The sequence below is a fragment of the Eurypyga helias genome, unplaced genomic scaffold, assembly GCF_000690775.1.
Source record: "Eurypyga helias isolate BGI_N326 unplaced genomic scaffold, ASM69077v1 scaffold19332, whole genome shotgun sequence".
NCBI lineage: Eukaryota > Metazoa > Chordata > Aves > Eurypygiformes > Eurypygidae > Eurypyga > Eurypyga helias.
In genome coordinates, this window is record NW_010234327.1 from 5,786 (window position 1) to 19,683 (window position 13,898).

Below are 13,898 nucleotides of genomic sequence, written 5' to 3' on the forward strand. Positions count from 1 at the left end.
TACCTAGGGGTGGGAGTAAGTGATCTCCTCTTCTTGGGGGAGCCCACTTTGTGAAGGGAACTCCTTCCTTCAGGGAGGAGCTTCACCAGGAACTACACTCCCTGCACCTGGCAGAAAGTGCTTATGTACCTTGTAAGATCACGTTTTTGAATGGAGAGATCCATTACACACAGGAGGTTGCACACAGTACAAGCCGGCAGACAACGGGAGGAACCAGGGCTTTCAGAGAGGTCTCTGTTTTTTAAAAAGCAAGGGGTCTTCCCAAGTAACAATCCACAATCAGGAAGCGTCTCATTCATACACTCGGCTAGTGCATAGCATCTGCGATTGCATAGAATGTTTCCAGTGCTGAATCTGTAACTAACCTAAGCACATGTTTTACGAGTTGGATTTATTACCATTTGATATCCAGATTGCTTGCTGTTTGATTTACTGCGCTGTACGTGGTGTGCAAAGTTTCCTGGACCTTCTTAGAGTCCATGCCTTCCAGCCAGTCCTGGTACATCTTCTGCACGTGCGTGTTGGTTTCTGGCAGTCTGACAGGTATTGCAGCATACACGTCTTCCATCTGGGCTAGCAGTGCTTTGTCTGGTTTTCCATCTTCAGTTTGTGCCTGACCTTTTCCATTTAGGCACCCTTTGAGGGGGGAAGGGGAGAAGAAAAAACCACAAGGGTGATGGAGAGGAGATAATATAGTTTCTATCAGCTTGAAAATCTTTCTTCATACTTCTCTACATAAAAAAGTTGTCTCTGTACATAAACTACCCGTTCCATGCTGTTAGAATCAGAATTTACTTAAAGCAACATCTTAATTTAAATGAGGTTTCCATGTCAACAACCTCTCTCCTTTGCCTTTTCCATGGTTTTATGATCTTAATTATGTTCCTTGTCTTCTCTTGCCCTTGACAACCACCGTTCCAGCTTATTACCTCTGAGGTTTGAAATAATCCTAACAGCCATGCTGTCACTTATTTAGAGATCAGAAAAGAACAAGTAACATCATGGTTAATTTTAGAAAACCCAATCGATTTCTGACCCAGCCCTGCACGGGTAATTGGTGTTCTGGACTATTCGCTAAATTGTGTTTTGGATTATTAAGATGATAATTAAGAGGGAATGAATTAATTCTGTCTGTTAGACAGCCTTCCTTTGGGACTCAACTTGTGTGCACAGCATGACTGTGGATCCACAGTTATTCTTACCTCCTGGGCAGGCAAGGACTTCTACAAAATGGTATAAAAACTTTCCTTTTTTCAACTTCAGAACCATGTTTTGGATATTTCTGAAGCCGTAAGCTGCTGCAAAACGCAGCACTGTCTCACCATCCTTTTCCAGGGTAACTTCTTGAAAGTCCTTGTTCCTATAAAGATACAGAGAACAATTTAAAGTCCTGCATTACCCAAGGGATGCAGCAGGGTTCACTGCAGCACCAACTAGCTCACCCTACAGAACAAGGATACAAAGCTTCAGCTTACTTTAATGCTTTGTAGGTGATTTCTTTGACATCCATGCCAAAAAGCTCCTTCGCAGCATGTTTAAAAATGTGCTCCAGGTAACCATCGGATCTCTTTCCATCATGCCTTACTACATCTCCCTCCTTTATTCCATCAAACCTTAGAAAACAACAGAAAGATCAACTCCAAAATTCATTCCTTCACTTTATTGCAGTAGGATGTTTTTCCCCTTCTCTGTCTCCCCTCACAAAAAGGGGTTTTATAGCAATGAGAACATACTAACATTTTTATTTATTGCAGCTTAAAAAAAAAAATTAACTGTTTAGGACAGCAACAAGATTGTGGCAAAAGAATATAAAAGGATGCAGGGCTTCCCATGTTCAGAAACCTTGAGCACCAGTAATTTGTAAGAATGCACATGCAGCACAGCCCAAAGACCGGGTTAACAGCCACTTAGCGCTCAGGAGGCACTTTTGGGAAAAAGTAAGTAAATCCTTGTTATTCTGTGAGCATATAAAAGCGCTTCAGAAGTTACAAGCCTTTGCTCACAATTATCCTGCTCCGGGAGCTGTTTGTCAGGATCTGTAACACTGTGCCGCTGAAATAATACCAAATCGGTACAGTTGTAACAGAGCTAGAACTCTGTACCTTTAAGACAAGCACTAAACTAGTAAGCTCGTGTCCAGTGGGCGCAGCATTCACCTCTGCCTCAGTTAAAAACAGAGCGCTGACCAGTACGAGAGGCTGCAGCATGAACTGTACTGGGACATGCGCTGGCGGCCGCCAAAGCCCGCAGCTCGACAGGCTCGTGCTCTTTTCTGGCACAGGAGAAACGATCGGGGTGCGTGGTAATGCTAGCTCCAGGGCGAGGTATTCCTCTCCAGGTTAGCCAACAGACACTTGGCGTCCTTCGCTCTCGCACGTAAAAACCTCGCCATTCAGCCTCACGGCCCACCCAGGGCATCCAGACACGAGCCGGTACCGCTCCCGTGCCTGAGCGGGGGTTTGCGCACACCAGTCAACCACAAAACTAAAGTGCAAGTTACCACCTTACTATTAAAATAAAAATGAAGTTGTAATAAGGACAGAGAAATATTTCAGTCACTAGAGAGCTGAGTTTTCAAATGCACTACGAGCACCCTCTCTATGCCATGCCACTGCATTTACTTACGAAATATTGCAATTGGGTGGGTTTTTTTCCTGTAACTCTGGGTGATTTTGCGTCATGACGTGCCTCCTGATTCTAGCCAATTGCTATTTGTTAGCGCTCGCTACCTACAGAAGTGAGCTGAGAACTCAAACACCTATTATTGCTTTCACACTACTTTTTTTAACACTAAGTACCACCAATTGCTTCTGTGCTGGAACTTCTTTTAAGAAGAGGAGTTCAAGCAACATAAATTTCTCTGCAAAACTTACTTTGAAGACTCCAGAAGAGCAAAAACTATGTCATTGGCTCTCACAGCCTGAAGCAGTATTACCAGGTTACTCCTCTGAAAAATTATTTCCCAGCATAAATTGATCCAATAAAATAGGGATATTCTGACTAACAGTGTGTTCTTCATTGATTCAGAAACAAACGACCACCTCTGTGTCTTCAAGCGCTTCAGGTAATTCTCCTTCTGTGTAGCAGGCATTGCTGCAGCAGCCTAATCCTAGGAGCTGCACTACAAACCCAGCTCTGGAACGGTTACTGCCGTGCCACTTAAATTTCTCCAGCCTAGGCAAGGTCCAAGCAGGGTACTAACCCAAAGTAGGAAGGATTTTTAGAAATTTCCTGAGCTTTCTATTTTGTGCAAGAACACGTGTTTATTGCTCCACTACCACCACTCTGGAGAGATACCCAGTAACATCTGTCACACTCGAACAAAGATCAGCGAGACCAGCTTTCGTAACTAAGCCTGAGAATTAAAACAACAGGCACACTGCGCTCTCAGCCAGTCACGCAGCGGGTAAACAACACTGCGTCAGTGTTCTGCGTCATCTTCATCTAAAGCATGTTAGTTTTTCAAAGATCAGATAAAACTCTAACTGCTGTCTTCAGTATAAAAAAAAAAAAAGAAATTTCCTGAAAGCTTGCTACTTCCATCAGTTCCACGTGAACACATTAGGGGAAGTGGAAATTCACTGCCAAGATGCTGCTCACGATGAAGGAAGCAGAGCAGATGGTCGAGCCCGTGACTGCATCCCAGGACCTTTGTGCGAGGCCAGGCAGTTGGAGGGGGCAGACGAGACTGTTCAGCTTTATACACACTCAGGAGAGCTCTGAAAGGCGTCAGCACTCCGAGACAGTCACACTTACTAGCAACGCGTAAACTTGATGTAGTCAAACCTATAATTACTGCATTAAAATAAAAAGGAGCTATGCAAATCTTCAAAAATGAAATTTTAAAGGAGTTGCTAGATAGAGGACATGACCTCAGATTATCTCCTTTTTATTCAGACAGAATATACAGTTTTATATTATCCATTTTGCATTACTTTTATATACAGCAACGAGCATCTAAGAATACTTTAGGGTTTTTTGGCCACCACATAAAGGATGAGGCTTTAGGATACTTGGGCTTTGATGCATGCTTTTTTCTTTAACATGAAAAAACATCCTTTTGAGAAGTTTATGTCAAATGTGCTCAAAGGTTTTGTCATTTGTCATCAAAACGAGGAAGCAATCCACAACAAAACTACTTACAAACTATCTACAGCTACTTCAGTCACATCCTTCATAGACACATTTTTCTGTTCCATTATTTGGACAATTTCACCTGTAGGAAAATGTATGACATTTCACTTTCAACACAAAAGCAAAATGCACATGCTGCACCCCTGTTTGAGGTGAATATCCCAACATCTACTGTGCTTACAGCCACATCCTCCAACCCTTACTAGAGTCAGTTCCCTCCAGTAACGGAAAAGCCTGACACTTCCAGCCCTGAAGAAAAGCGCCTTCACCTTGCTCCAAACTCTGCTATCCTTCGCCCTTCTGTTAGATCAAGTTCTGAAAACATTTCTGCACTGCAGGGGAAAAAGGAGGATACGTAGCTTGGACATTAAAGACAAGAGCCACACCAGAAAGCCACTCGTGCCATGTATTTGGGCAAGCAAGGTGATTATTTTTCATATAGATCTGCACAACTCTTACCTTTCTCAAGAGGCAGTGAAAAACAAACATCTGAGTCTTGTTTTCAGATGAATACCAACTTAGAAGGAAAGTATTTTTCACTTTGCCTTCCCGACAGAACACCTATACTACCAATAGCACAAAACCCCGTACTTTTTTTAAAGCAGAAAAAAGCCAGCCTTCCAACGAAAGCAGACTTGAAAAAAGCAAAGTCTGGCATAAAGACTATTCCAACAATGGTCCCTCACTTCTGTCTTTGTAAACAAGAATTTTAAAGAAGATTTAACCTGATGTCAGAACACAATCAACTTCTTGTGAATTATACAAGGCAGTGTAGAAATCTTCCCGCAAGGCTTCCAGTTTTTTGTCATAACAAGGCGCCACAATTACATGGAAAATTTTATCAGGAGACAAATTCTGTGGAACATAGAAAAGAGCACATGTGAACTCCACGAAGAGCAGAAGACAAGTTCAAGGACAAGGATGAAAATAGCATCGTAAACTCTACGCAGGTAATACAGGTAATCAATCTCTAACAATTAAAGATTGCCACACAGATGAAGCGAGTTGCCTGAAGTCCCAAAGCATCAGCAACAAACACCCACAGTCAGTCTGCCGGCTGAAACACACCTGCTCCTTCAGACCACATTGTCTGCAGCTTCTGATCACCTTAGAAAGTGCATGCAAGCCAGGACTTCAGGCTTGTTTTCCATCTGTCACTCACCTTCACCCACAGCAGGCCCATCAGCGTTTCTCTCCGCACAGACAGCAATACTTTCCCATATAATGTGGATGCAGTTAAATTTAAGGGTGATACATAAAAAGAATGGCAACTTTTTCAACATACCAAATTGAGAAGGTAAGGTTAGTTTCTCGGACACAATGCTTTTTTTGATCCCAGACAACAGGGCAATTTCTACATTGCTCTTCCTCTGATTGGGCTGTGCTATGGAACTACACAGGCAGCATTTAACAAGAATCTCTTTAGCTACCCTGGATTTAATTTTATCCGTAAATACCTAAATCCATGTTGCACTGGGAGCACAAGAATTGCTGCCAGCTCACACTGCACCACATAAAATGAGGTTCTTTGTACATTCTTTTTATCACGGGCACTTGTATAGCAGCTGAGCACCACTTATTCTTCAAATAAAGGACAAAATACAGGAAGATGCTTTATCACTTTATAATACACAAAGATCTATACTTCGGTATTAAAAGCCCATCTTTATAGAAGAGTATAATGGCAAAAATAAATCAGAATTACCTACCTGCTGCCTGGCAAAGTAGCCCTTCACCAGGGAGCCCATGATCTGCTGTGGAGACTTTGCAGTGCAAATGTGAGAGGTCACAAGATTGGTAAGTACCCTTTCAGCATACCGGATCCATCCTCAAATGACAGAAAATTATAGCAAGATAGTGAGGTGGCAGCAGTTACAGAACAGCTCTTAAAAATGAAAAGAGTGTGTGTCCTTCACAGTAGGTAGGACATTTCTGTGTAGCCTGGAAGCCCCACCTTGGGAACTGCAGAGAACCTCAAGGCTCTGCTAGCAGTGCTTTACAGTTGGCTATCCATAATTTACTGGGTCCTTAATTCTACACCTAGAAGCCACCACGATCTTCGTGACCTGTGACACCTTTTCTAATGCACAGATCTAACAAAGCAGAAAGAACGGGAACCCAGCTAACAAAGAGCAAGTTGACTTTCCAGACCTCAGCCCTTGGATCATCAGATACAACAGCAGCGCTCTGTTCAGCTGCTTAACTGTAACCTTCTGTTTCCCGAGATTTAATATCCGCGCACTCAGCTTGCCTCCTCCAGAACCGAAAGTCACATGAAAGCATTATCACAAGAGGCACATGGATTAAGCCTTGAAAAAACTGGCTTCTTTTACTAGAGTACCCACACCTTCTTTAGAAACACCCCACAGTGCCACACAGAATCATCAACCAAAATCCCTCCGTGTTCAACATTCTTAGCTCCTCAAGAGTCCCCCTGCCTTCCACCAGACTCTGGTGGCCCTTTTATAGGGTTCTTGGGCATACAGGCTACGCTCTAAAAGATTTTACACCGCAGACTACTCCTGCCAAGGGCAGTATTTCTGTGTAAAGTTACACCTGAAGATAAGTAAGAGTAAAGCAGTTATACCTGAGCTCACATGGACCTTCTATCTACAGGGCTATATAAAAAATTTTATGATAAACACACCCAGTAAACAACATTTCTGGGATAATTTTATGTCATCTGGGGTAGAGAGAAGAACAAGGAACAGAAAGTGCTGTAACTGTAATTGCACCTAACATTTCTGTAAAGAATGCAATCTACTTCAGTTATTTCAAAGCTAGAAAGGAATATTTTGGGATTTTTATTAACCTTTTGAAGAGCAACACCACAAACTCACTCGGATGGAGCTGCGGAGGGCAAGGGTTAGGTGAAGGAGGTACTTTTACCCCTTTTTTGACACTTCAAGGAATGTGACATCATACTTAAACTGAAATGATTGTAAAAAGCACACAATGACTGAATGTTCTGCATCTTTTCAGTTGTGATCAAGTGCAGGTTCTGTTCATAACAAGTTCTCACGTGCAGAATTCTCAGAAGCGAGACATTTTTGTGAATCAAGTCTGTGACCTTTCAAGTAGGAATTATTTTGTAAATGTTAGACATAACCATCTCAGTCATTAAGAGTAGCGCTACTTTCCCCAAGGCTCAACTGGCAAGTTCAAATCTTTGCTTAAGATAATAAAGGTGGTGGTTTAAGTATATCAGAGAGCAAAGTTCCTTAAAGAGTCTTTTCGATAAGGAAACATCGTGTTAAACTTTGTGGTGTGGACACACAAAGCAGTAGCCACTAACTCCTCAATTCCACAGATTCAGGGTGGTAGGGGTTGGAAGGGACCTCTAGAGATCATCTAATCCCTGCCAGAGCAGGATCCCCTAGAGCAGATCACACAGGAACCAGTCCGGGGGCTTTGGAAAGTCTCCAGAGCAGGAGACTCCCCACCTCTCTGGGCAGCCTGGTCAGTGCTCTGTCGCCCTCTCAGGGAAGGCGGCCTTCCTCACGTTCAGGCTGAACCTTCTGTTTTCCATTTTATGGCCATTGCCCCTCGTCCTGTCACTGGACACCACTGAGAAGAGCCTGGGCCCATCCTCCTGACACCCTTTAGATATGGATAAGCATTGATAATTTACAAAATGCCACTAGAAAGGTCACAGACTTCTTATTAACTTATCCTAAGGTCATCCACAAAGCACAGAAAACCTCAGTGCTCCTCCACCTCAGTTGCATTATCCAGAAATTCACATGCAATGCAGGGTTCTTTTATAGAAGCCATGGGAAATACAACTGATGAACAACTACCGCACACAAACACCATCACAGGAAATCATAGTTCAGGTTCTTTGTATCATCACAGGTTGTAGACCACAGCAAGGTTCATTCTTTTTTTGAAAAGCAGCAATAGAATTTACACTCCTCACCTTTTACAGAGCTCCAACAGACAACTGTAACATGCAGATAGGGAATATATTTCAACCTTTTATCCGACTGCTAAGGCCCTACAATGAACCAGCACGTGCTTTACCTAGCGTGATCACACCCCTTCCTTGTATGCACGGTTCACCTTTACCAGTGCTATTATAACACAATACTGTGGACAACACTTGGTATCTCTCAAAAGCAAAGCCAAAATGCTCTAAGTTTTGCAAGGCTCCCAAATGAAAGCACCCTTTCCTTAGCTCCTTGGTAGTTCCACCGAGACTAGGCTGAAGTGTGGGAAGGTTGGAGAAATGAGTTCTCACCAGGGCAAGCAGAGGCAAACATCGGTAAGGCATGCTCCTCCTGGTTCCTCCGTTGATACCGCTGCACAAACTCCCTCTGGCTCTCCAGGAGACTGAAATCAGCAGCTATAGTGGTGTCAAATACATAATGCACCCCTTATGAAAGAAAGCAGTAAGGAAAAGTGAATTACTCAAATGTTTTCCATCTCACAGGCTTCTTTCCAGGTTCCAGGTCTACAGAAAAACTTGGAGGGTCAAGGGCTATATTCTTTGCCCTCTCCAAATTTTCACAAACAGTAGTCAAAAATAAAAGCCACACATTGAAAAGCTATCTTCTATGTCACGAATTTAAAAGGACCACCAACTCGCCAATGCTGACCGGCAACACTTCAGTTTGTTTCCTTACAAGACGCTTGCCACATTCAGCATATATATTTGCTTTTTGTTTACCCAAGTGAGATGTCACAACTCCTGGGCTATGCAGCAACTCCCGGAAAGGAGCATTCTTTCCAAGATGTGCTGCAGTCGCATATCATTATCCACAAAAAATGCGCCCAGCCAAGAGGCGTATCTTCCACTGAAGTTGTCTGCAAGGGCACCCGAGCATATCACCAACCCAGCAGAGACCTTCTGCCTGCTTATTTAGCAACGCACTCCCTCTGTGCCTACGCAGTTCTGAGCATGTCCCCGCAGCAAGCCAGGCGTAGATAATTAATGCATTCTAAGAAAACTGGGGCCCACCAGAACTTAGCATTCCTTTTGGATTAAGAAAATATACTGGGCAAAGGAATGCATAAAAACTATGAAGAGTGAATATATATAAGGAAGGAAACAGTTTATATGTTTCTCACTGTCCTTTTTCTTTCCTCCCTCAAGTACATAACACCCCACCCCCACCCCCCCCAAAGCTACAGACAAAGTGTCTGGTTTTTGGGTTTTTTTGTTTGTTTGTTATTTAAATTAAATGTTGTCTATATTGTATAAAGAGCAAAGGAAATATAGCTTTATTATAAAACAGGCAGATGCAACAGTTCTTGCATGTAATTTCAAATTACAGGAAACAAAGAAAGATAGAATGGTTTGGGTTGGAAGGGACCTTAAAGATCATCTAGTTCCAACCCCCCTGCCATGGGCAGGGACACTCTCCACTAGACCAGGTTGCTCCAAGCCTCATCCAAAAAGAACTGAGAATCTCCTGGAGATACAGTGTCAGAAGGAATGGAAGACATTTAGGGTAAGAATTCCGTTCCTCCCTCAAGTGACAAAATTATGAGAAATCTTATAGAAGCTTATGGCCAAATCCTCCCTGGTTTCTTGGCAGTGAAGGCTTTGAAGACATTCTGCAACCTTCACTAGCAACACGCTAACATCTCCCATGCACTTCTGAAACTAGTGTTATGCCATACTGGTGCGCAGTCATTCATATCAGGAGCCTGTGTCAAGCTCTAAACTAGACTGTGCAATGGCACTGTATGACTGCATAACAAAATTCTGATGAGGAAGCAAAACCCTGAGATATCTCCCCTTTCTGCTCACCATCATAACAAACCCAAACTTACCCAGGCTTTTGAGGAAACCACAGAGTCTCTTGGCTGCATCATTCACAGAGAGACTGAATTTAGCAGCAAAATAAGGCAATGACTGAGGGCATATGGACACTGCCAACACTTTGTGTTTTGAGGTATCACATTTCTGGTAAACAAAACAAAAGGAAACAAGGTATGCAATTACAACAGGGTAAGGCTCTATGCTTTCCCTCCCTTTTCCACTCTGAGTTATTCCTCCTATGCTTCACTGGGCCATATCATTAAACTCCTATGAAACAACTATCTGGTTTCCTGAGGGCAGGACTGGATTTTCCTCTGATCCTGTCAGTGTTCCTCTCCCATCACCTGCACAAGTTGCTTTTATGTAACTCAGGGAAATTCACCCCTCCTAGGACAATCCTGTGGTTGGTCTCCTAATGGCATAAGGAAAGTTAAAAGACACCCATGTCTCTTATACACTCAGCACCCGTAACATTCTAGCAAATACAAAGAAAGCTGTGTGATTAAATATTAATAAATAATCTAAACTAATGTTTACAGGAGCATGGGTGTTTGAAGTTACAAATCCAACCCAGCAAATTACAGATTTGACCCTTTGTTAAGGCTCCTGTATCTCTGTCACTGAATTTGAGGGAAAGTGGCAAGACAGGACCCTCAACAAGGCAGCGTTTGTAGGCACTGAAGAACCCTTGGAAATACCGAAGATGGTGTGCAATGGCAAAGCTCTGCTGACCGAGACATTTAGTTCAAAATGAGTCTTGTGTTTTAGTTGGGACATTTTCTACACCAGCAGAGCCCTTGGAAGACAAACCAGGACTGTGCCACAAACAAATCCCACCCTAAGAAGTTAGAGGCCATAGTCTGTACTTAGACACCCTAAATGCTGCATAATGACCCTACAAGCAGAGCTCATGTCTGCCTGGAAAGTGTATCTCTTGCTCACTGTCCTCTTTTGGACCCCTGAAGGTACCTGGATCAAGGGATCTGGCTGCCTCCCTGTTGTAGATTTCAGGCTGTCTTAATAGGACCCAGGTGACACAAAGAAGATTCCCTCCCTTCTCTTTTTCTCATGTACAAAGAGTTCAACTAGTTCCAAGAAAACTGAAATCACTATATAATGAATCTTCTTATTTATGACACTTAATCATAGAATCATGGAATGGTTTGGGTTGGAAGGGACCTTAAAGACCATCCAGTTCCAACCGCCCTGCCATGGGCAAGGACACCTTCCACTAGACCAGGTTGCTCCAAGCCTCATCCAGCCTGGCCTTGGACACTTCCAGGGATGGGGCATCCACAGCTTCTCTGGGCAACCTGTCCCAGTGCCTCCCCCCCCTCTCCGGGAAGAACGTCTTCCTGATATCCAATCTAAACCTCCCCGCTTTCAACTTAAACCCGTTACCCTTTGTCCTGTCACTACAGGCCCTTGTAAAAAGTCCCCCCCAGCTTCCTTGTAGCCCCTTCAGGCACTGGAAGGTGCTGTAAGGTCTCCCCAGAGCCTCCTCTTCTCCAGGCTGAACAAGCCCATTTCTCGCAGCCTTAAGTACAGACTAAGGAAAAGCATCTATTCTGGTAGCTTTTGCATACCAAGTAAGGACACAGAAGTCTGGAGCAGACCTAAAGTAATTAATTCAGGACCAAGATCTAAAGTTCTGAGCACCATATACACCAATTAGCTTCCAGGAAATCCAGATCTCAGCAGAAAATAAGAGAGCAATTTATATGTTTTGCTAAGAAATCAGACAAAAAATTTTGTTCCAAATAAAGCCAGCTTGAATACACTAAAAGCAATCCCACTTTCAAAAACACGGCCTCAATAACTTTGTATTATGTGGATACATTGGCACCAAAACCACCCAGAACAGTCCTAGTAGTGAAGGTGTAAGTCTTTATAAACACTGAACATGCACTGCTACAGTAATGAGGTAGTTAATGTATTCAAAAAATTTTACTTCTACAGGTGCAGAAGCTAGCTTTCCTCTAGCTTTTAGGTTAAGTGCCAGGATCTGGCATCTGTAGTGCAAAATTATTCTAAGTACTTTAATGTTTATCTTGCCTGCAGTTTTCACTTCCTCTCTTTGGACAAAGTACATCCTGACAAATCTTCACATTATCTGCCTTGGGAAAACAAGCTGCTTAGTCATTCTGCTATTTCCTCCTCCTCCTAGCAGAAAGCAGTGTGTTATTGTTTGTGTCACTTTACCTTATTAAGGTTAAGAACACGACAGAACTCCTTCTGATTCTGTTGGAAAACTCTGGCTCCTTCTTCTGATGTAATACAATTGTCACAAGCTAGGCAGTCGCTAAGGAGTATTTTAGCGTTAGCCGATGTATAAAACTCATTTTTCTGGGGAGGGGAAAAAGAAAAAGAAGTAAACAAGTATTTACTGAAGACTGACCAATTTTCCAGACCTCTGCAATGACCCAGCTGAAGACCAAACATGCTGTCAATGTTTCATTTAAAACAAGACAATCCATTTCACTCGCATAACATCTAAGATTCCTTAGAAATAATCAACATAATTTGCTCCATCCTTCTTCATGGCTCTGCTCCTATTATTATTGTGAAACTCAAAAATGTTTAAGTGTAAACATAGATCTAAATTTAGCCCTGCAGTCCATGTTCTAGGAACTTGATTTGCACTGTATTTCAGAGCTGATGGTCCCCACCAACTTCCCAGAGCTGATGGTCCCCACCAACTTCCCAGCCAACTGGGAAGACTTTTACTTGAACTATTAAACCTCCTCAGTAGCCAGGTGCCTCTAACAGCAAGATGCCTTTGGCTTTCTACCAGGAGATAAACAGAACACAGTCCTGCAATCACACTGCACATACACTGTAAGGTCAAGAGTTTTATACTTCGGACTACAACCCTGTTGGCAGTTCATCTGTGGGAAGAAGGAGTACTTGGGTAGAAGTGCAACATAACCAGAATACGTAGAAAAAAAAAAAAACACAAAACATGACACCCACAAAAAACCAACCCCAACAAACAAAATCAACGCAAAACAAAAAAACCTCCTCAATTATGAACCCATTCCAAGGGAAACAGTTACCTGCTGAAGAATGGGAGGTGATCTTAATTAAGTTTGTCTAATATAAAAACCAAAATGACAGTTTGTACACTTGTACTGTCAAAACCCCCCTTTTTTCCTTATGAGCCCTATCTCTGATGTAAGATTTTTGACACACTTTTTTTTTTAACTTGAATTTGTGTTTGGATAGTAAGGGTTTTCTATTTCATCTTCTTTAAAGATCCTTGATTCTCATGTTACGAGCCATCTAGAAAGTGCTCATAATTGCTTACAACTGTTTGTTGATTAGTGTTACATTTAGAATCATGGAATAGAATGATAGAATGGTCTGGGTTGGAAGGGACCTTAAAGACCATCCAGTTCCAACCCTCCTGCCATGGGCAGGGACACCATCCACTAGACCAGGTTGCTCCAAGCCTCGTCCAGCCTGGCCTTGGACACTTCCAGGGATGGGGCATCCACAGCTTCTCTGGGCAACCTGTCCCAGTGCCTCCCCACCCTCTCCGGGAAGAACTTTAGTACTTGAAAGTTCTCTACTTACACCCTCCTTCAGGCTACACAACATAAACAAATCCAAATAAGCATGTTATAATTTTCAGAAGGAACATTACCTCCTCAAAATCATCATTTGAACTCAATGCATCAACGGACATACTTTGTGTATCATCATTTTTCTGTTTTTTACTGCATTCCTGAAACAAAACATAAAATACATGTCTTATGCAAAACATATCCCCTGTTCAATAAGAACGTCTTTGCAGAGCTGTTGGTGTCATCAGAGGCTCACGCAGCTCTTCCAGTTTCCAGTGGTGTTAAACCTTGATATGCAACGCTTCGTTTTCAAAGTGCGTTTGCTGCGGTGTAAATAATTCCTCAGACACTCAGTCGCTTCAGCCGTTTTACAGTTCCGAAGGTGTTTTTTTAACACCGAGGGGAAGGCGAAGCCGAGCCCGGGAGCAGCC

The 13,898-nt window shown here is 42.8% G+C and overlaps 1 protein-coding gene across 1 annotated transcript; it reads right to left on the bottom strand.

Annotated features, from left to right (window-relative positions):
* Nucleotides 1-394: 394 nt before the first annotated feature.
* Nucleotides 395-13,667, bottom strand: NARF (nuclear prelamin A recognition factor). Its single transcript, XM_010146395.1, has 10 exons — nucleotides 13,548-13,667; nucleotides 12,104-12,247; nucleotides 9,913-10,045; nucleotides 8,375-8,509; nucleotides 5,844-5,962; nucleotides 4,860-4,989; nucleotides 4,144-4,216; nucleotides 1,476-1,613; nucleotides 1,203-1,360; nucleotides 395-636 (listed from the first exon to the last, which is right to left on the bottom strand). The coding sequence occupies exons 1-10, from the start codon at nucleotides 13,665-13,667 to the stop codon at nucleotides 395-397; spliced, it is 1,392 nt and encodes a 463-aa protein (XP_010144697.1).
* Nucleotides 13,668-13,898: the final 231 nt, after the last annotated feature.